Source organism: Patagioenas fasciata, chromosome 1 (genome assembly GCF_037038585.1).
Source record: "Patagioenas fasciata isolate bPatFas1 chromosome 1, bPatFas1.hap1, whole genome shotgun sequence".
In the NCBI taxonomy this organism is placed as follows: domain Eukaryota; kingdom Metazoa; phylum Chordata; class Aves; order Columbiformes; family Columbidae; genus Patagioenas; species Patagioenas fasciata.
Window position 1 is genome coordinate 133,888,199 of NC_092520.1, and position 22,401 is coordinate 133,910,599.

The 22,401-nt window shown below is 44.0% G+C and overlaps 2 protein-coding genes across 6 annotated transcripts in view; one reads left to right on the forward strand and one right to left on the reverse strand.

The window, feature by feature from the left end:
* The window catches only part of BPGM (bisphosphoglycerate mutase), a 49,095-nt gene that overhangs the window by 9,559 nt on the left and 17,135 nt on the right, over window positions 1-22,401 (forward strand). The window lies entirely within an intron of this gene.
* On the reverse strand, window positions 340-22,329 carry LOC136107139 (aldo-keto reductase family 1 member B15-like). Of its 4 annotated transcripts, none has more exons than XM_071815407.1 (8): window positions 21,695-22,300; window positions 6,946-7,106; window positions 3,936-4,065; window positions 3,163-3,285; window positions 2,344-2,422; window positions 1,735-1,818; window positions 1,217-1,315; window positions 340-776 (listed from the first exon to the last, which is right to left on the reverse strand). In XM_071815407.1, exons 3-7 carry the CDS (start codon window positions 4,023-4,025, stop codon window positions 1,281-1,283), a joined length of 411 nt encoding a protein of 136 aa, XP_071671508.1. In that variant the 5' UTR covers window positions 4,026-4,065; window positions 6,946-7,106; window positions 21,695-22,300; the 3' UTR covers window positions 340-776; window positions 1,217-1,280. The 4 variants fall into 4 exon arrangements, with proteins under 4 accessions (XP_071671508.1, XP_071671495.1, XP_071671499.1 ...); XM_071815394.1 differs by having other exon boundaries at window positions 342-776; window positions 21,695-22,328; XM_071815398.1 differs by lacking the exon at window positions 3,936-4,065 and having other exon boundaries at window positions 342-776; window positions 21,695-22,328.

Consider the following 22,401-nt stretch of genomic DNA (forward strand, 5'->3'; position numbering starts at 1 on the left):
TAATTTGGGCTCAGCACTGAGGGGCGAAGCCTCCCCAGCCGAGGGGCACACACACAGATTGTGTGGCATCTGGAATGCCCCCTGGCACCTCTAGGGGCTGTGGCCAGAACTGGGGCGGGGGGGGCTGGTGTCCAGTGGGGAGGGGGCAACATGGGTCTCCTGTGGGGGCTGGCTCTGGTGCCTGCAGAGGTAAGTGGCTTTGTTGTGCCAGGGAGGATCCGTGTCCCTAAAGTGCAGGTGACAGCAGCTGGCCTCCCTGTGTGTCTCCGGGTAGAAAGGTTTTGAGTTTTTCTTACTGTAGACAGAAGACTTTCAGCCAATAATATTTTTGCATTTTAAAATTAATTTTATTTAAAATATGGGATACTTCTGATGAAATTGTGGGTGCATAGGTTTTTATTTTGTCTCTGGTCAACATCTGGTTTCTGCTGAGGCAAGACTGAAGGCAGTTAGTGAATGGTTCCCATTTTCTGCTTAACAGCTCTACCTAGGCTCTTCAGTAGTAAGCTTCTCTTCTAATAAGCAGAAAAATATTACATCCCACATTTTGTTTTGCAGAAAGTAATCTTTCCTTCTTCCAGAAAAAGGACTCAAACAAGTTTCATGGGATAAACATCCTGTATCTTCACTGTCAGCAGCAGAACAGATGTAGGACGAAAACTAAAGAGCTCAAAGTTAGAACAGAGGCACATGAGACACCAGAGGTCTAGTGAAGGCCATGTTACAACCATCTTCAGTATTCTGCATGGAAAGGGTACTCCTTGTGAGTTTTGGACCTGAAAGAAATCAGAGGGAGTGTTATTTTCATGGGTTATATAGATACAAATGTTATGTAGAGGTGCATTGGATACATGGAGGACCTACCAAGGGAAGATCTGCATCATGTTTTTACAGGAAAAATATGTGGAGATATGTGTCCTTTTCCTTTAATAGAGACAGAACATCCAGAACCTTTTTTTTTTTTTATTTAAGTTACCTAGAGTTTCCTGGAAACTGAATTCGAAATGAGAATGTAGTTTGTTTTCATTTTGTTTTTAAAATGAAAATATTAAACCCTATCCAGAAAAAGTATTTTTGGGACAAACCAGCTGGAATTTGAGTTGGCATGATTTTTAAAGAGACTGAATTTCATGCTACCTAGTAACTGTGACATAGAATTCCTTGTAAAGAATATTCAAAATTTAAGAATTGGAAGGAAACAAGCAGTGTCACTTACATGATCATTTCACAGATCCTCCAGTTTCTGTTAAAGTTGAGCAGGGTTGCCGTCTAATCTTTAGTCAATTCAAAGTCAAACATCCAGCAAGAGAAACAGCTTTGAGAAATCGAAGAAAGACAAGATTAGAGAACAGCTCCACACTATGGAGGGTCCATTTTGAGTCATGGACCACTGAATTAACAGATAGAGGAACGAGTTGTGTTATGAACACAAGAACTATTTTATGAACATTGTTTAGTCTTATATAATACTTTTCTTGCATGTTACTCTCTGTGGGCTCCAAGCAAGCTGTGCCTGCTGATTCATCCACAAGCCACAGAACAGGAAATATCATATAAGACCTGTTCATGTGTCCTCTCCAAAAGTAGGCTTGACTTATCCATCTGTAGAGTGTAGGTAAGCACAAAGAAACAAAAAGCCCAGTCCTCTTGCGTGAGGAGGATCACTGTTTGCTTTGCAGAGAGTGGCCATGCCAACCCTGAAGGGCAGCACCCAGGTCACTCATAATCACTCACCTTGAAGTTCTCCAATATATGCTATGGTGTGACAGACTTGGGAATTGGAATCACATTTCTTTGGATCTGGAAGCGAAGGAAAACCTGCAGAAACAGACAACTGAGTCAGAGAGACGACATCTCCTGCTCTGTAGGAAGCAGAGTCTGTTCTAACAGCTGTTTGCCATCAAGTCAATATTTTGGTAGAGCTAAACTCTTTGTGTGGAGCTGCATTTCAAATAATTCCTGTCCCTGTGGCCTAGGTAGCACTTCCTGGAGGGTGAATAGGGAATTGGTGGAGGCCCACATGGAAGGCCGCCTTTCCCCATTCAATTTTGAGACAGTTCGTTTCTTCTCTTCCCACCTGGACTTTCAGCAGTCCATGGAAGGCTCTCATTCTCTGCAAGAGGGGAAATGATATTTGAAGATGAGTCAGCAATATTTTTGAGGGCCAAAGAGATAATAGTATCATGTTTTGGAGGCCATAAGAGAAAAAAATCTGCATTGTTAGGGAAAAATCAAAGGAATATCGCAATTCATGGGGAATGTATGGAGGTTCTACCTAGTCCTAAGCTCTGTTTTCTTGAATGGCTGTGTTAGAGGAAGGGGTACCTACTGTACTGCACCTACCTATCTGTGCTGGGGTTTTGCTGTGCTTGGCTGCAATCTCTTTGATCTTGGGGTCATCCAGAATGGAAGCATCCTCCAGCTTAGCCGTACACAGAGAAAAGAAATCAGTGGCAAGAAACCTGCATAGAAAGATCCAGCCTAGCAACAGAGATGTGTATCTAGAGGAATGATTAGTAGTGCAATTGTAGACTCAATGTCACCAGCATAATCCATACCAGCTCCCTTGCAAATTGCAAAGCATTCTTACTGTGGCCTGTCAGGAGAGCCAAGGGGACAGTAGGCTGTTACAGCAATCCCTTTGGATTGACAGTACGTAATCAGCATCTCCTGGATGTGAGGTATGGATGACATTTGACCTGCCAACACAAAGGCACAGAGGCTGATAGTAGAAGAACTGTTGTAATATTGTTGTGCTCTGTGGATTATCTCCTAATCCAATTAGAGGCTGTCTTTTTCCCTAATTTACCAGTGACCTGCATGGTAATGTGTGTCCTTAGTATTGAAGGCACCTATTTTTACACAAAATGCATATACAAGTTTTGCTGTGGGAGTTTCACAAAGCTCATCTCTGGGTTCTTTATTCTTCCAGAAAGAAAGTTTCCAGGGAAATACTCCAAAATTTGTAAACAGTGGTTCAGCAAGGTGAGACAAAAAACCAAAGTATCTGAGTGCCTTGAGTACTCAGAAATATCCACAGAGTAGCATTTAGAGTATGTGCTGTGTCTACTTCATTCTTCCTTTTTCCATATCCTCATTCAACTGTAACCAGATCTTTATAATTGCTGAAAACTATTCACCTGCAGTCATTTAGCAGTTTACCTTGTTATTTGCAGGCTTGTACTTCAGTCCTGGGTTGTTCAGGATTCTTTCAATCTGCTTGTCGTTAAAGTTGGAGATCCCAATGGCTTTTACCAGACCAGCATCCACCAGCTCTTTCATGGCCTAACATGAAGAGGGGCAAAATTGGTATGCAAGACAGATCATTAAGATGTTCTTCCTGATGTGGTTTGTTTCCTATCATAAGCAGCACAAAATTGCTATTTAGAGTTGCAAAGTTCTTGGAGGGAAGAGCAAGTACTGGTACATTACTGCCATCTCACCCAAGCCCAAATTCTCATTCACTGAGTTTCTGGAAATTCACACCAAGTTGCATGAGAAACAGAACAGTCAGTAATCCACTATTGTGCAAGCACTGAAGGGCAGTACCCCACGCTGTAGGCAAGATCTCAAACTAAAATGCCTTTGTTTCTGTAATTTTTTTTGAGCATTTCAAGAAAGGAATAAGAACTGTGTTGAAGACAATTGTAGAGTTGTGATGGTCAAACAATGATCTTTTTGTAACATCAGTCTCGTCTGCAGCTCCACTGAAAGTGATTGTGCAGCTCAGTGTGGGTCAGGCACTCATGGAAAAGGAATAACTAGGTAATGACTAAGTATGGACATTACAAAAAGCTGCTTTGTACTGCCTTGTGTTCCTTTCAACTACTTATACATGCATGAGGCAACAGTTCTGTGACTGCTGAAAGTAATGAAAACATGGAAGAGGATGATGCGGACAGAGGATGCATCTCTTCTGCTATGGCTGAGCTTACCTCCCATGTTTGTAGAATTATCACTGTTGCCAGGTATAGACATGTCTTTGTCATCTGTGGGAAACATCTCATCCTGTCCTGCTTGTCCATGAGAAAGAAGTGCTTGAAATAATCTCTGTTGGGATGCTAGCTATGTAAAAGAACCAAACAGGAATGTACGGAGCTAAAGCTAATAGTGCATGAAAAAAACTCATCATTCTTATCATAACTTAATTAATTATTTAGTCATTTCTTCTTATTAGTTCATGCAGGGTCATGACACTTTTGCTACTTACTGTCTCAATAAAGACAGGTATTTCTGCTTCAGCCATTGAAGTAATGTTCCACAAAATGCATGCAGGGAAGACGTTTACTCATAGATCAATATCCTAGAGTCTTACACAAGTTAACTTCATGCCATGTTCTGTTGTGCATGTAATAGCTGCTTCAATTGTTTATAAAAAGGTATATGGAGGATAGACTTCGGTTCTGTGAATTTGTACTGGAGTACATCTGCTGAAAAAGGTACATCTAACTGATTTCCAATGGGGAGGCTTACTGTTTAAGTTGTTGTATTAGGAAAATAAGAACAGCCTGTAACTAGACAGCATGGCCAAAGCATTTTGAAGGGTTGGAATTTTCTAGATGCCACAATATTATGTGGTTTCACTTGACAACCTTGTCCACATAAAGCTAACTAAGGCAATATTGAGATAATGGAATGAAGTTGAGTTCAAAAGCATTAGGTAGAGATTTTGATCTGGGTGTAGCAGAAAGGAAAGGCTAAGGGTATATGTGTATATATATATACATATACACACAAACTGACATAAATCATTAAGTACATGTAGTCTGCAAAAGTTTGGTATTGAAAAGCTTCATCTTTTGAAATCCAAGGTCTGTGAAACAACACTAAGGCTCCTACAGGCAAACTTAGCTCAGTCTGGACTGTGTTAAGCACTTGGCGATTAAAGAGAGGAACGTAAAACAGAAGCATATTCTTTCACTCCATGATTCTGTAACATTCATAGAAAAGAACTACTATCAGGCAGTGAAGGACAGCCCTCCTTCCTGCAAGGGGTAATTTCCAGATCTGTAAAAGAAAGGCAAAGTGGCATAACTTATGCTTGCAGCTCGAAGGCCTGATCTTAGTGCTAGGTCTGCCTCTCCCACTATCAAAAGGGCAGAGGATGCTTTACAAGCAGCAGTCTCAGGGCTAGAGATCAAGAGCTTGTCTCACATGGCCAGAATAAATCTGAATAAGCAACATGGAGCAGTGCTGGTACACACAATAAACACGTGGTCTTTTTGAACTGGAGCAGCAATAGTGCTGCGTCACTGGCAGTTGAGGAAGTCTGCCAGGAGGGAAAGCTAAGGGCATTGCTCTTACTGTACCTTGAACCTAAGAGGCCAGTGCATGAGGTAGAGAGCCAGGTAATCGTGTTTCATGTCGGCAAGAGTCTTCTGGCATGCTCCGTTCACCAGAGGTTTTTCATAAAATGTGCACCACAACTAGTGCACGTTCTGTCCTGCACAGGACAGAAATGCTCCATCTTTTTTGGGAGGCGATGTGGAATTAGGGCATCCTAGTGCTCTTCAGATCAGGCTTGCTCTGTGATGGGACTGGCACACAATATTGAATTTAGCATGTGCAGTAGCAGTACACAAGATCAGGCAAATCTGTAGTAAAAACTCCTATTGCAAGGTCAGATTTGTGTAGAAGAGGATTGTGGGAATGGCAGCATGTATGACTCCAGCCACCTGGATGATAAAAGAAGGTGAATACTAACATGACTGTCTGGACAGTCAGGGAAGGCTAATACTAACATGATTAAATCACAGCAATCATTCAATATTAAGCTGCCTTGGACAGGTTATACAGAGTTGTATGTTTGTGAGGAGTGATAGCCTGGACTGACAAATACATGGAGGAATGAGAATGATATCTCGGGCTGGAAGACTGCCCCAAGGATGTATGGGTGTGTGTATGCTGGGCTGGAAGATTGCCCACAAGATATGCATGAGAACATGACTGAAAACAGTGAGTGTGGTGTGTTTGGAAGAATAATTTTTGAAAGAAATATCCTGTTTAACCTCTTGGTCCAGGCCTATATCTGTAATGCTATAAATTGAGAAAGAGTTAATTAAAGAGAGCTCAGCTCAGCTCTGCCTGGCTCTGCTCTTGCTGCCAGCACAAAATCTGTGTGTCTTTATCTCTGTGTGCGTCATTTTCAATCGCCACAGAGGATGGCTTAGCTCAAGAAAGCTTTCTGTCAGATTTGACCATTTGTACATTTCCAGTAAAAAATTTAGGCAAAGCCAAGAAAAAATTTAGGCAAAGCCAAAGATAGAAAAAGGCAAGCCACAAAAAAGTGGTTGGCAACAGTCTTTACTAAGGTTAAGAAGTAGCTTCATAATCCATCTTAATATCCCATTTTCTTCAGTAAGCAAGAGAAAGAAAACGCACCAACCACATATTCCTCTGGACAGGGGCTGAGCAGATTACACTGTCCCAAGGTGCTCAGAACCTCATCTTGCTCACACAATGGAAAAAAAACCCTTTGGCAGGACTGTGAGCCCAACTGCTGGAAGAAGCACCAGCCACTGCCAGGATCATCTCCTCTGCTGTGCTTTAGCAGTCACTGAGGTGCTGTTACCAAACTGGTTCTGCCTCTGTATCAGTCGATGACACCAAGTGGTCTCAGACCTTTGTATTGTGAGTTTCTACCTTGGTGGTGCCACCTGGCCCACTGCCTTTTCCTGCATCGCTTCACCAAATGGTCTGCAGATGGCCTTGCTTCATCCATCCCCTAGCACCTCCAGGTCTCCTCAGCAGAGTGCCAGACCACAGCAGGGTGCAGACACAGCGTATACAGAATGGGGTGAATCCGTTGTATCAGGAGTGACTTGGATGATGTTATGGATTGCTTTATCCTACAGCATGAAGTTTATCTCCAGCACTTAAGCTTCCTACTATGAAAAACTATAAGCAAAGGATTCCCCCACCCTGAGTGGAAGACCAGATCCTTACCTTACTGACGATGAAGAGGTCCTCTTGTTTCACAACGCCTTCCTTGATTTTCTACTGGATGCCCTCCCCAACTTCCTTCTCATTCTGGTACACATAGGTACAGTCAAAGTGGCAGCAGCCAGCATCCATGGTACCCAGCACTGCAGCTGTTACTTTCCCAGCTGGGGACCAAAAATAATGCATAAATCTTAAGAATCTCAAATCAGCACCTATTAAATACCTTTATCTAAGCAAAATAAAAATAGAAAAAACACCTTACTGAAAGGAATGCCTCTCCTCCCCGCCGGAGGTCATTTACTTTTCTTACTTTACAAGAACAGGATTTCTTGCAGTCATAAAGATGGGCTCCACGGCTTGAAGGCAGTCTTCAGCCCTGTTTCCATGCAGGTTCAGCCCAACAGTCAAGGAGAGCAGAGCTTGAGACACCAGGAAGGTTCTCCAGAGCTGGACCAGGGGGAACAGAGTTTTCTGCCAGGCAACTCTACAATACTGGTGCTTTTCTAGAAGCTGTTACCTTCCAGGTTCCCAGCCCCACACGGGGCATCCTGGCTGTGGTGCTCAGCTGCACGTACGTAACCAGGCCCCTGCATGCTGTCTGGGCAGCCCTGCTGCAGCCATCTCTTGCTCAGCTGGTTTAATAGTGACTCGTCACTGGCCAGGGGAAGAGGGTGGATTGGTGCCTGCTCTCCGGGGCCTCCCATATCTGGCAAACAGGGCTGTGGCTTTGTAGACTCAACTCACAAAGCTTAATAGGAAAGCTGAAATCAAGTAAAAATCGTGGAGCTCATCATCCAACTGGGTTATGCAGCACTGTGCCCTGTGGACCTCTCCTAGTGGTGAAGATCCTTAACAAAAGATACTGTCTAAGGGCAACTGTGTGCTGATCTGGCTTGTGTTTGTGCAGGATTCAGCTCCTGACATGGGTTGTTCATTCGTATCTCGCTTGTGATACATGCTGGGTGTTGCAGCACACTATTGTAGTTCACCCATTGGTTACCAGATGGAGCCTGTTTCTTTTAGTGGCACTTTGGCCCACAATTTTTGGGGCTTGTCCCAAAATGAGTCATTGAACAGGAGTCCTGAGGTAGGAGATCAGAGCATCAGGATCAGAGCATCCCCACACGTAGGAAGTTGAGGAAGGGAGCCAGGAGGCCTGTGTGGTTGAATAGGGATCTGTTGGGTATGCTCAAGCAGAAGAGGAGAGTTTACAGGTCATGGAAGCAGGGGCTGGACACTTGGGAGGAATATAAGGCTGCTGTTAGAGGATGTAGGAAGGCAGCTAGGATAGCCAAGGCCTCCTTAGAATCACAGCTGGCGAGAGGGGTCAAGGACAGCAAAAAGAGCTTTTTCAAATACATAGCAGATAAAACTAATACCAGAGGCAGTGTAGGCCCACTGATGAATGGGGTGGGTGCCCTGGTGGCAGAAGACACAGAGAAGGCAGAATTACTGAATGCCTTCTTTGTCTCTGTCTACTCTGCTGGAGGGTGTCCTGGGGAGCCCCGTACCCCTGAGACCCCGGATGAAGCCAGGTCGATGGAAGAGTTTGCTTTAGTCGATGAGGACTAGGTTAGGGAGCAATTAAATAGTCTGGACATCCATAAATCCGTGGGTCCAGATGGGATGCACCCGCGGGTGCTGAGGGAGCTGGCTGAAGTCATTGCTAGACCGCTCTCCATCATTTTTGCCAAGTCTTGGGAAACGGGAGAGGTGCCTGAGGATTGGAGGAAAGCAAATGTCACTCCAGTCTTCAAAAAGGGCAAGAAGGAGGACTCGGGTAATTATAGACCGGTCAGCCTCACCTCTGTCCCTGGGAAAGTAATGGAACAGCTTATCCTTGGTGTCATCTCAAGGCCTATCAGGGATAAGAGGGTCATTAGGGGCAGTCAGCATGGCTTTACCAAGGGTAAGTCATGCTTGACCAACCTCATAGCCTTTTATGAGAATGTAACAAGGTGGATGGATGATGGCAAGGCAGTGGATGTGGTCTACCTTGACTTCAGTAAAGCCTTTGACACAGTCTCTCACAGCATCCTCACAGCTAAGTTGAGGAGGTGTGGTCTAGACAATAGAGTAGTGAGGTGGGTTGCAAACTGGCTTAAAGAGAGAAGCCAGAGAGTGGTGGTCAATGGTGCGGAGTCCAGTTGGAGGCCAGTATCTAGTGGAGTGCCTCAGGGGTCAGTACTGGGGCCAATATTATTCAATATATTCATTAACGATTTGGACGAGGGAATTGAGTGTACTATCAGCAAGTTTGCTGATGACACTAAGCTGGGAGGAGTGGCTGACACGCCAGAAGGCTGTGCTGCTATCCAGCAGGACCTGGACAGGCTGGAGGGTTGGGCGGGGAATAACCTGATGAAATTTAACAAGGGAAGGTGTAGAGTCCTGCATCTGGGCAGGAACAACCCCAGGTTCCAGTATAGGTTGGGAAATTACATATTAGAGAGCAGTGTAGAGGAAAGGGACCTGGGGGTCCTGGTGGACAGCAGGATGACCATGAGCCAGCACTGTGCCCTTGTGGCCAGGAAGGCCAATGGCATCCTCGGGTGTATTACAAGGGGGGTGGTCAGTAGATCGAGAGAGGTCCTCCTTCCCCTCTACTCCGCTCTGGTGAGAGACCCCATCTGGAATATTGTGTCCGGTTCTGGGCCCCTCAGTTCAAGAAGGACAGGGAACTGCTGGAAAGGGTCCAGCGTAGGGCAACAAAGATGATTAAGGGAGTGGAGCATCTCCCTTATGAAGAAAGGCTGAGGGAGCTGGGTCTCTTTAGCTTGGAGAAGACTGAGGGGTGACCTTATTAATGTTGATAACTATGTAAAGGGTGAGTGTCATGAGGATGGAGCCAGTCTCAGTGACAAACAATGATAGGACAAAGGGCAATGGGTACAAACTGGAACACAGGAGGTTCCATTTATATATGAGAAGAAACTTCTTCCCAGTGAGGGTGACAGAGCACTGGAACAGGCTGCCCAGGGAGGTTGTGGAGTCTCCTTCCCTGGAGACATTCAAAGCCCGCCTGGACATGTTCCTGTGCGACCTCACCTAGGCGTTCCTGCTCCAGCAGGGGGATTGGACTAGATGATATTTCAAGGTCCCTTCCAATCCCAAACATACTGTGATTCCGTGAGATGAGACAGAGGCCTTGCTGTCAGCTTATGGAGCTTCTTCCTTGCTGATGGCTGAGGGGTTTTGGGATGAGGAAGCACTGAGCCCTTTTGGGCTCCATCTCCATGACAGTGATGGTGGCCCGGGTTGGTCATCCCTTGACAGAGTTTTGATACCCTGCATGTTGATGGAGTGAGATGGCTAGAGAAGCCTTGGTGTGAGTTTACATAGGAAGAAGTAGTTGCTTTTCACCACACCCCTCGAAGATGATGGTATCTGTTCTTCACAGGCGGGGAAGTGAGTCACAGGGGCAAACAGGGAACCTTATGTGGGGCATGTGTGGCATAGGTGAGAAGTAAAACTAAGTACCAGATTTTTCCCCAATCTTAACAGGACCATCCCTCTTGTACAATTGCAGAGTTACCTGTTTTTACTTTTCACTTTTCTCATTGTACAGGCAACAGGCATATCTCTATGGCTTGTTTTTTAGTGGCCAGTGCATTCATAAAGGAGAGTTTCATCCTGCCTGGAAAGAAATGTAAGTGTAGAAGAGAAAAGGTGTCCTGTAGCTATGTGGTCATTGTTGATGTCATATGTAATTAATGTCATAAACTAATACATCCTCTTGCACAAAAACAGAGCAGGATGGGAGGGTGTATTTTAATATTTGCCACATGGGGGCAGAATTAAACTTATGTGTGACTGCTGCTTTTGAATTTCTTAAATAATCTCTCAGCAGATTGCATATTGCATTCCTTAGATTTTGTAATAATTGGAAGGTGGAAATCTCTCTTCATCTAGATCTTTTCCTAAAAAAGGATAAAAAGAAAAATAATGAAGGTGGCTTACATTTGTAAAAAATAAGTAGGTGTGAAAATTTTCTGGTAGGGACTCAAAAGATACAACCTGAGTTTTGAAGAGGAAATTAGAAATTATCACTAACATTACAGCTTTCTGGATTGTCTGATCCTAAAAGGCACATAAAATAATTTCTGTTTCCCTGTTGTCTTTTGCAGTGAAATGCATAAAATTGCTTTTCCTGCCTCAACTCGCCACTTTCTCAAAGATGTTCCAAAACTTAAGCTTTCGAAGCAGTCCTATATGCGTCAGGTGGAGGGGTGGCAAATCAAGTCTGTTTTCTCCCTCCTGTTAACAGGACACTTACTTAAAATATAGTGTATATCCCAGAGAAAATAGAACTTCTAAAATTTAGAATGGTTGGATTTACTACAACTGGTAGTGCTCTAATGTGCTTGGCACCTCCAGCTTGTTTTTGACTGTAGCAATCATTGCAGATTGTGGGCTGTCTACAGCTCGTGGGAAGCAGCATGTGCTGTACAGAGTTGGGTTGTTGCAGGAAAATAACAGGAGATTGGAGAAGAGGATTGTAAACATACTCAAGTGACTAGCAGCTGGGGTGTAGAAAAACACATATATCATGCTAATTGTTGTTCTGTGCTTGACAAGTACAACATCTGTGTTCAGATAACAGAGGCTTACGATAGACTCAGAGGCACCCTATCAAACATGATTGAGATTCCTGCCCTGCTGTGGGAAAGATCAAAGCATAGTGGTAAACTACGCCTGCGTGAATCCCTGAAAGACAGGCACAAACAGCAGGTTCGGTGATCCTCTAGCATGGACCGAGCCCCGTGGCAGATGCATCCCCATTAGTGTGCTTCTGCCCAGGTGGTGCATTCAGGATCCCCCAGATGGTGAGGTAACAAAAATGAATTTGCTCTTTGTTTTTCATCCATGGTTTTATGGTGGTTCCAGCGTCGTGCCTGTGCCGGCTCATGCAGTTGTCAAGTATACATTTGCAGCCAGGGGCTACTTCCATTGGGAGATTTTCCATTAATTCAACAGCATTGGAGCAACCTTTTTCTTAAAATGTCTGCCAACAGTGTCAGCTCTCTCTTTGTTCAGCCAGTCTAATACCAACTCTGTCTAACCTATTTTGTGTATTGGCGCTGAAGTCCTCAGAATGCCTGGATGTCACAATTTCAACATGGTCTACATTTTCCAGTGCTTCATCGTCAAAGATCCCTTCTGTTCTACCACTGAAGCTCATGATGCAGCTGTGGTGGTGGCTTGGGCACAATGGGGGAGATGAAATTCCTCAGGATCTGCATCCCATCCTGGCCTGAGCATTCTGGCATCTCAGGGAAGGAACCAAGAACAGCAAGAAGAACTGACCTTTTTCCAAGCACTTTCCCCACTCTGTAGTGTAAACCAGTAGGCTCAAGCTGATTGAACAGGTGCTGGCATATCATGCCAGGCTAAGAAAGCAGAGCTGCTAAAAATGGTTTTTGGCATTCTTTATACTTTTTCTTCAGTGACTGTGTGTCACCCTGTGGAGAGAGGTGGACTTCCCAGTGGGAGTAGTCAAATTCTGACATTTCCACAGCATCAGACACACAAGAAGTCTGAAGCATTGTATTTTGGTTTCTGAGGAAACTCCAGCCAGTCTGGCTCTGCAAGTGTAGTAACTAGAAGGAAATAGGGGAAAGTCTGTGGAACATTAGCTCAAAACTACCTTGAAGAGGAATGTTTTAACTTAGCAGAACTTCAGGAAGCTACAGTTTGGTGATAAAGAGAAGTGTAACTTGCCAGCAAGTGGGTACCTGAGGGTAAATAAACCAGGAAAAGATAGTTAATAAAACTGTCAGGCAGTGGGGAGCAGATCCCTGGAGGCAGTGGAGGAGGTGTTGACAGCAGACAAGGGCAAAACAAGGTGTGTTCACAGTATTCCCAAAGTATTATACGGTTATATTTTCTTCTGAGTCTTGTCTACATGAAAATCTTGTGCTGTTCCATTATGTTGATGCGAATACCTTTTTTGGACATATATTTGTTGAAGTATATTGTATATTGATTTAGCTTAAATCTATTTCTTACCACTTCAGTTAAAACAGTAGGAAACACTCTTCAGAAAAATAACATCTATCCTCCCACAGACTTAGCATTAATTTAACAGCATCATTTTTTAAACTGGTTTAATTAAAGTGCAACTTCCTTGCACAGGCCAGGACTGGTTGCTGCAGAAGCTGGAGCATGTCAGCGTCTTCTGTGTCTTTTCTCAAACTTGTAAAAAGAAACCTTCTGATCATAGACTGGAGAGGCTGAATTATGTGAGACTGGCAAATGCTTTGCTTTGTTTTCTCTCTGTCAAGCCCCGTGAAAAGAGCAGGTACCAAAGCATCAACGAAGACCATACCTTCTCAGTTGTCTCTGTGGAAGAATGGATTTTGTAATGAGGGGATAAGCAACTTCAGTTGGACACTATGGCCAGCCTGCAAACCCCACTTCGTCTGCAAATGGAAAATTTGCCCACCCCAGACCTACGTTCCTGTCCACTTCTGTTGGTAGGCATGGTTATCACAGGATCAAAAATTTTCTCTCTCATATATGAAGCCTGTAGGTTTTCCAAAGCTTATCACTTTTGAGAACAGTCTGGTATTTTTCTTGCCTAGTGGAGGCTCTTGTCCTCATGGAAAAATATTTTTGTGCTCCATTTCAAGTTCCAGCAATCAGCTGTGTTTAGTTTTGACAAGAAAAGGAGTGCTTCAAATCCCTTAAGAGTGCAGGAAGGGATATGTTTTTCATTTGTGAAACACAAAATATTTTTCTCATATTTGAAAAACAAAACAAATGAAGCACACAGTGAAAACAATGAGTTCATCTTGACTAGAAAAAACATGAAAGATACCACTGTGGAATCTGTGCAATTAGAGCTGAATAGAAATTGTTTTATAACCTGAACTTGTACACAACAGGGGAGCCAGATTGTTTTAGCTGGCTTAGTTACTCAGGTTTTGGGAATATGAGGGCAGAACCTCATGTGGTCTTTCTCCTGTCAAATGGCAGGACCCACAGGCAATATGAACATTTAGTGAGGCTGTGGAAGGTTCAGTGATTCCCACAAAAGTTTGGCTTGTTGTCCTTCACTAATTCATAGATCTGTAGTTATTTTTCTGTATGCTCCAGGTTTGGAGTTGGTCAGATGGGCTCCTGTGCTCTCAGCATCTGTCATTTCCAGAAATAATTCAGGGCATGCAGGGAGGAGGCCATGAGCTGCACATTGTTCTGGCAGGATGCTTCCAGCTATTATCTTGTCTGAGGACTCTTGCTTGCCCTATAACCAGAACATGTCTGTAATCCAGGAGAATGGGAGAAGATGGTGGCCAGGTGTGGGTTGCTGCATAAGCCAGGAAAATTAATTTGGCCTGTGTATGCCCCCAGCTGCCCTGTAAACTAGATGTAACCCAGAAGACCAAAGTGGCTTCTTGATGTCTAAGTTTCTGAGCATCTGTATCTTTAGAAGGGCAACAGACCTGGGTTAGATAGCATGGGCCTCATTTAATGGTACCTTTTTAGAGGTATTATAACCCTCCCTGTCCTCCTCCCCCCTGCCAAGGTACATAGTTTGTTACCAGATATATGCTACTTCTGCAAATGCCTTCTTATGAAGGGCAGACCACACTGCCCAGGTTTTGTTCTCACAGATCCATTGAATTGATCTTGGCTCAGTTACTTCTTTGGTATATTGCGGATACAAGCTTCCACAAAGAAGAATAATGACAGCAGTACTGAATGTTTAAACAAACCTATTCAAAATGCTAAATGTTGGATAGTACCTTGTGTCTCTGGGAAGGAGAGAAGTGTGTTTTTTCTAATATAAAGATGAGATGCTGAATTGCAGGCAAAATATTTTTTCCAGGCTCTTCTGTGGTCAGCTAGATCTGATGGCAATAGAGAGGAATAGACTAATTTTGAATTTAAAAAATGGTGGAAGTCAGGCACAAAATTATTTAAATGAATGGAGTTCCATGTGAGTAAACCAGGTGTGAGATGAAAATTAGACTTGAAAAATTCTGGGAAGTTGGATATGCTGACTCCTTATTTATTAGTCCTGTCTGCCTTTTCGCTCATGTTCCTTTTTTGTTAAAGAAATGGAGGGGGCAAGAGGGGAGCATGAATTAACTTGTGCTACACAGCCATTTATTTAGCAACTTAACTCCTAAAGTTTCCTGGGAAACAATCCTGTAAAAAAGAGGCTTGGTTTTGTTGTTTTTTAAAGTCAGGAGCAACCCTGCTGAATTCTGAGAAGTTACAGTAAAGTAGAACAGCGTGACGTGGTCTTTTTCTTTATATTATCTAATCATGGCACATAGGACAGATTTTTTATACAGGAAACTCATTTTTGTGCTCTATTCAAAACCAAACTAAACATCAGTCAGGCTTGTTTTCTAAACTGGTATGGTGCAAGAGAGCTACATAGCATGGAAAGAAAGGTAAGCACAAGACAAATCGTTGTGATTTGTAGACTGTGAGAAAACAAACATAAGAAATACAGACGTAGCTCCGCATACACACATCAGCAAGTTCTTAGTTAATGCAGGGTTCATTGTAACATGGAAGTATAAAACTTTAGAGCAGCTTTTTTTGAGGTGAGCCATTCATTTTTCCTAAAAGCAAGCAAACTTGAACATGTGTGTGGTTCATGCCATTCTGTGCAATGGGAATGGAGTTCCCATTTTACCTTTTTGGTTATGTTTACCCAGATGCTTATGTGGTCTTACCATGCTTTAGTATCAGTACTATCCAGTCTGTTTTTTAACAAACTTATCATGCCTAGACGAGACACCACCTTGCTGCTTTATTTTTTCAGAGGCCCTTTTAAATTATCGTTTCCCAGACAGTTTCTTTCTGACGTCTGATGATGTCTGCAGCACTTTGTTTATCATGGGGTAAAAAAAAAAAAAAAAAAAAAGCACATTCATCACAGGATTTTCTTTGCTTTTCATGCTGCTACAATAAGTTAATTTGTACAGTATTGTGACTATAAAACAGTGAAATGCTCCAAATGAAAACCTGCAATGTAAACCACTCCAAACCCACAAAATTTGAAAGTGAACCTTATAGATCCTCAGATTGTGTTTCTTGTTCTAGGAATGTAAAAACTTCTAGTGGCGAGAAAGAATTTTGTTTTCCCAGCTGTTTGCACTCTGTACAACTTCCAGCTACTTTGGGGGGCTAGAACTGTATCCATGAGGGTTCCTTCGTCATACTGTGTTCCATACACTTTCCTGTAGCATCTAGGCTCCTGTTGTGATGAGGTGTTTATTTGAAGATGTCCATATAATGGTTTTGAGGGCATAGAAAATGTAATGGTTTTCCCATGTGTATGTTTTCAGCTTGGGATATGCAGAAATAAAATAATTTTTTGAGTTAAGATTTCAGATGAGCATATAGAAGTCACAAGTTTTACTTCAGAATAACATTACCAGTACCAGTAGGGTAAGAAATTAAGTTTCCACTTTGGGTTTGGAATACAATGCCTCGCATAGCAGCTTCCCTCCATCTGTTTTGCATACAGTGAAGGCTTTTATGTATTTTCTTCCTTTTTCTTAGTAATTTACTGGGTACTTAAGGATTCAGAAAAACTTCTGCATTTACTTAAAGACTAAGGCCACGCTTCTGGTGACAGACGCAAGGTTAGTTTAAGTGCTTAGACACTCACTTCTCAATTTTTTGAACAGATTTTTCCCCCAAGCAATTGAGCTAAAAAGCCAAAACCAAACCAAAACAACAACAACAAACCCAAACAACCAAAGTAGAATATTGGCCTCCACATGGACTTATGCTTTTGGTTTTGACATAAAGAGAATTCACTGAGATGCATGAAGTTACATATTGCCTCCATACCCAAGCAGGATGAAAGCCCCACTGTATTTACATATGAAAGCAGCATTGTATTAAGCACTAGTAAAACAAAATGTGAAAAAGGCCCTTTGCTGAGGAGCTTGAATTGTAATTGAGTGACTAACTGGTGTGCAAGGTATGCCTCACTGCTCTGTCAGGTGCACCCCCAAGTTTTAGGTAATAACAGGCTTGGTTTAAGACTTTGTGGTGTGATATATTGGCAAATAGAGGTAGGCACGCGCATAGGCACGTTTGTGCCAAGAAAATGTTGAGAACGACTTGTCTGGTTAATGCAAGACATGGCGAGTAGCTCCAACAAACAGACAGAAGTAGGACTGGTGCATCCTTGCCTGCTATGCACTCTCTGAGCCCTGATGGAGAAGGCTTTATTTTCCTTGTATTACAGACCAGGGTCTGGTGTATAGAGACATATGAAAGACTTCAGCCCAACAGGACTGTGCAGCACTTTATATGAGCTGTGGCTATGGTCTCAGGAAGAAGGAAGACAGCTTCTAGTCCATGAATACACGAGTTTGCTTGGGATTCAGCTAAATATGTAGTTCAGAGACCAGGCTTTGGTGAAAACATGATATTGATGTCTTGTGGACTTGTATTCTTCCTGGGATGGAAAGAACGAAGCTGATTGAAAAAACAGTGAATAAAGTGGTCTTTTAAGCCAGAAAAAAACTGAGTAAGCATAGGTGTAAAAAGAATAGGTAAGGAATCTGAAGGCATGGATGGATAAGATGGCTGTGTTGCTGTAAGGAGAGGTATCCCTGCTGGGCAGCACTGCCCTGCTAGCAGGAGGGTTTAACATACACCGTGGTCTTCCAGGCCCCTGTCCACATTGCAGTTATGTCTTACAAGAAATAAAGTTTGTGTTTAGTTTACAAGAGAAGACGTAACCAGTGTATGGGGTGTGATGGGCAGGGAGATGGATGTAGCCAGAGCGATTTTACAATGTTCTGTGTCCTCTTGGAGAAATAAGGATGTGTTTAATTCTCCGCATAATGTGTTGTATTCCCAGACCTTTCTCAGTACAAATTTGGCCCCAAATGAAAGTGGACCATCAGAAAAGTTGCAGAGGAATGTGAGACAACAGTAGTATGGATAACAGACAGAGAAAAGACAGGATCTAGGACTTTTGTAGAGGAAAAACTGTCAAGTGTTGAAAATGGCCTGAATGTGCTCACCTTCAAAAAAAAGAGTGAGTATTCCTTGGGCACACCACTGGGTGGGAGAGAGTACAGGTGTGCCGCTGGCAGCAGCTGAAGGTGAAAAAGGTAGGGAGAGTCTAGGAGGGAAGGCACAAATTCATACACTAAAAAACACCCAGCATAAAGTTTCAGAGAGGAAGTTTCTAATAGAGTGTATGAACAGTTGATCACAGAAGTTTCTTTTGAAAATGAAACTAATGAAGACAGATCATATATCAAATAGGTGTAAACAAAGAGCTCAGGTTCTTGTGGAAAATACAATGGGTATGGCTGCAGCACTATGGTAAATACTTGATCTAGCTTGAACAAAGTGGCTATTCTATGGAAAAGTACCAAGGGCATAATCAGTGAAAACTGCTCCTGTTTGCAAGAGTTCTCATCAATCATTAATCGGCCTTTTTTCTTTTCAGTTCTGTTTTCTCCTGTTTCTCTCTCGCTCAGTCCCAGGCCTTTCTTCAGAGTGGTGCAGTTGTACTGGTGCCCCAGCAGAAATTTAATGTGTTGAGGAAAGGAGTTTCCTGTACTGCTTCTGCCGTAAACATTCCAACTAAACACTACAGCCAGGAAGAGCTCCAGAGCAGAGACCCTGAAAAACAGCCCAGCTGGTCTGAGAGATGATAGCTGCCAAATGAGAGTAGCTGTCTGCAAGAAGTCACGCACGGGGATATGGCTTTGACTCTTGTGTCCTTGTGTTATTTGAAACATGAGTCAAAGTCATTAGGCTGTTTTTGCCATGCTAATGAAATGATTTTGCTCAAAGACTAATAGATATAAGAAATCTGTATTTAATGGCCATGGAGGTCCTGGCTTGTGGCACGGGTTGCTGTCTGCTTACTTGTAGTCATGATTGCATATTGACATTCATTTCTTTCTCTTAATTGTATTCCTAATTATTGAAGTACACCAGATACATAGTGCTGATACTCAAGAGTAGCTATTTTTCTTTCTATCTCTAGGACCTTTGGTTCTTTTCCTCGTAAAGTCAATCAGTCAGTTAGCCTGTGATGCACCCATATTCAGAGCTCCACTGCGAGTACGTTTATACAAGAGGAGACAGGTTTGATCTGACTGGAGACAGGGTGATTGCAGGTGTGTGATCCCACAGTACCATGTGGGAACATTTCTTTTTACCAGTTTGACCTGATGGGTGGCAAGTCAAAATCTTCTGGTACAGTGAACTTAAGAGTACAACTTTGATTACTTAGGCTGGACTGGCTTTAAACTATAGGTTTTGGCTTAGACGAAGTTGATATAGATGAAAGGTAATTGTTAAAGTTAGTGGCTGAGATGAAAAAGATTATACGTGTAACTGTAAGTGCAATTCACATTCAGTGGAAATATTTTGCAGAAGCAGCAGATTTTATTGTAATTCTGTATTGTGGTCAGGCATAGCTCTTTTTATCAGTAAATGTATTGAAAATCTTCTCCATGAGAGGCAGAATGCCTTCCAGAGCTTGCCAAATAAATGAGTGTTGAGGGTTAAGATTGCGGGGATGACAATCAAACCATGGCAGATGTATTGTTAACCTCCTTTCCCCCTCCACTTCCCTCTTTTGCCCCTCCCCCTCCCCCCTTCCCACTCAGGACAGGGAGGGAAAGAAGGACAGAGAGAAGAGAGTTGGAAAAATTAAAGATGTTTTACTAATGCTACTAATAAGAATAGAGAAAATAGTACAAAATATATAAAAACAGTCTTGAAAGTCTCAGCAACTGCAGAGCCAGCACCCAAAGTCCTGGATTAGACTCTGTAGCAAACCGGAGCTGGATTCAGTCTCTCACTAGGCCTCAATTCACAGGGACAACCAGCAAGGTCCTCTCCTAATGTCAGCCATGAGGAAAAAGGGCAAAGAGACGAGATCCTCGTGATCTCCCACTTTTATATGAAGTATTCACAGTTGGTCAGTCTCTTGGTCACCGGTTCCTTGTTGCCCCTCTCGCAAGATGTCCATCTGTACTTATCAATAATTTTGCATTCCATTGCTAGGTTTACCAAAACATGTGTCTGGTTCTCCAGGAAAATGCAGCTAATATGAAGGCTTTAGCTGACAGGCAAAATTTACTAAAAGAGAAACTTGTTTTTTAACAAAACCAGGACAATGAGGAACAAAGTCAGTGTAGTAAGCACCAAAGAGACATGGGATGCTGCTCACTGACAGCCTGGCCACTCTTATCACTTAGCACACCTAGTGCTGTGCCATCCTGAGGGCCTAGTGGAGCAGTGTTTCCTCTGGCTGGTGCTTCTTTCCAACTGACAGATTAGGACCTAATCCCTGTTCAGTGCAAACCAAAACATCCTTTTTCTTCACAGCACTTTATAGACATTATTTTAACACCTCTGTCCTGAATTTTCTTAAATTTCCTTCTGTTTCTTATCAGAATCTGGATCACACATCTTTCATTTTCCTGCACTATCATTTTAACCTATTAGTAATGGACAAGCTGGAGAGTTGGGTGGGGAATAACCTGATGAAATTTAACAAGGGAAAGTGTAGAGTCCTGCATCTGGGCAGGAACAACCCCAGGTTCCAGCATAGGTTGGGAAATTACATATTAGAGAGCAGTGTAGAGGAAAGGGACCTGGGGGTCCTGGTGGACAGCAGGATGACCATGAGCCAGCACTGTGCCCTTGTGGCCAGGAAGGCCAATGGCATCCTCGGGTGTATTACAAGGGGGGTGGTCAGTAGATCGAGAGAGGTCCTCCTTCCCCTCTACTCCGCTCTGGTGAGAGACCCCATCTGGAATATTGTGTCCGGTTCTGGGCCCCTCAGTTCAAGAAGGACAGGGAACTGCTGGAGAGGGTCCAGCGTAGGGCAACAAAGATGATTAAGGGAGTGGAGCACCTCCCTTATGAAGAAAGGCTGAGGGAGCTGGGTCTCTTTAGTTTGGAGAAGAGGAGACTGAGGGGTGACCTTATTAATGTTTATAAATATATAAAGGGTGAGTGCCATGAGGATGGAGCCAGGCTCTTCTCAGTGGCAAACAATGATAGGACAAGGAGTTATGGGATCAAGCTGGAACACTTAAACTTAAGAAGAAACTTCTTCTCAGTGAGGGTCACAGAGCACTGGAACAGGCTGCCCAGGGAGGTTGTGGAGTCTCCTTCCCTGTAGACATTCAAAGCCCACCTGGACACATTCCTGTGCGACCCCACCTAGGCGTTCCTGCTGCAGCAGGGGGATTGGACTGGATGATCTTTTGAGGTCCCTTCCAATCCCAAACATGCTGTGATACTGTGATCACCTCTATCTCTGCCTTTATAGAGGGGGTGAGAGAGCACATTCAGTATACATTGTTTGTGGCCTTTCAAAATTTAGATTGTGGCTGTTCAGGGATACGCGTTTAGAGAAGAAAATGTGAATCTGATTATGTATAAAAGGTGTGCTCTGCTTCTTTTCAAAAATAAAAGCAGATCTATGGCAGTAGAAGCAGTAAGGGACACCACCTTCCCACATCACTTCTCTGTCTCTTGTCAGAACTGCTCCATCCACTTGTGTTTTGATTATGTAGAATAAGAATTACAACCTGTGGGTATGATGGTAGCAAGCACGATTGCTAGGAAGACACACGTCTATTTTTTATTTTTTTTTTCTGCTGATTTCATTATGAGTAATGAGATTTTGGACCCTTGCTTCTCACCAAAAACAAAAGGTCTGAAAGCCAGAAGAAAAAAGTGAGACCTGCCTGGGAAAAACCCCATCTAACTGACCCTGTTTCCTTACCTCCCGGCAATGAGCGAGGGGATGCTGGATGGCAGCCCGACGCGTTGGTGCCATGCCCCTTCGTGCCGAGGAGGCTCCGGGCAGGGGAGTGGGAAGGCTCCACCGGCTGCGGGCAGCTCAGCTTGTTCCCTCGCTTTTTCCCTGACGCGGCACACGGGTGGGCCGGCGCCCGCCCTCCCGGCTGCTGTCGCAGGGCCCAGCGCGGGCGGTGGGTGAAGAGGCGGAGGTGCTCTGGGGGTGCACGGAGGTCTCTGGCTTCGGAGGAGCAGCGCCCATCTGGTGCTGATGCAGAGTCAGCCGGACCGGAGGTGGTTTCGGGAGAAGCCAGAGACTTGGGGCTGCCTCCGGTCGCGTTCAGCACAGGCTGCCGTGACCCCATTTCTCGGTGGCGACGACAAAGCGGTGAAGCGTCGCCCGCGTTTCCGTGTCCGGGGGGGGTCGACATCTCTGCTGTGATGCCTCGCAGGAAAATCGCCCTGCTTTTTGAGGACGTTGATTTTCTCGGAGGAGGGACATGACACCAACATCCCCGCAGCTCCGCTGGACAGCAAGCCCCCCGCGGAGCTGCGGGCCGGGAGTGACCGGGGAAACAGGCCGGGGGGGCTCGGCCGGAGTGGGCTTGGCTCGGCTTCTAGCGCGCCCGTAGACAGCACGCCCCTCTCTCGCGTCACCGCCCACAGCCTCGGCCTCATTGGCTGAGGGCGGTG

Coding starts and splice junctions, on each gene's coding strand:
- LOC136107139 (XM_071815398.1), bottom strand. CDS start 22,139: ATGTCGACCCCCCCCGGACACGGAAACGCGGGCGACGCTTCACCGCTT. Junction 7,107..21,694: donor CCCTCGCTCATTGCCGGGAG/GTAAGGAAACAG, acceptor TTTGGTCCCCAG/CTGGGAAAGTAACAGCTGCA.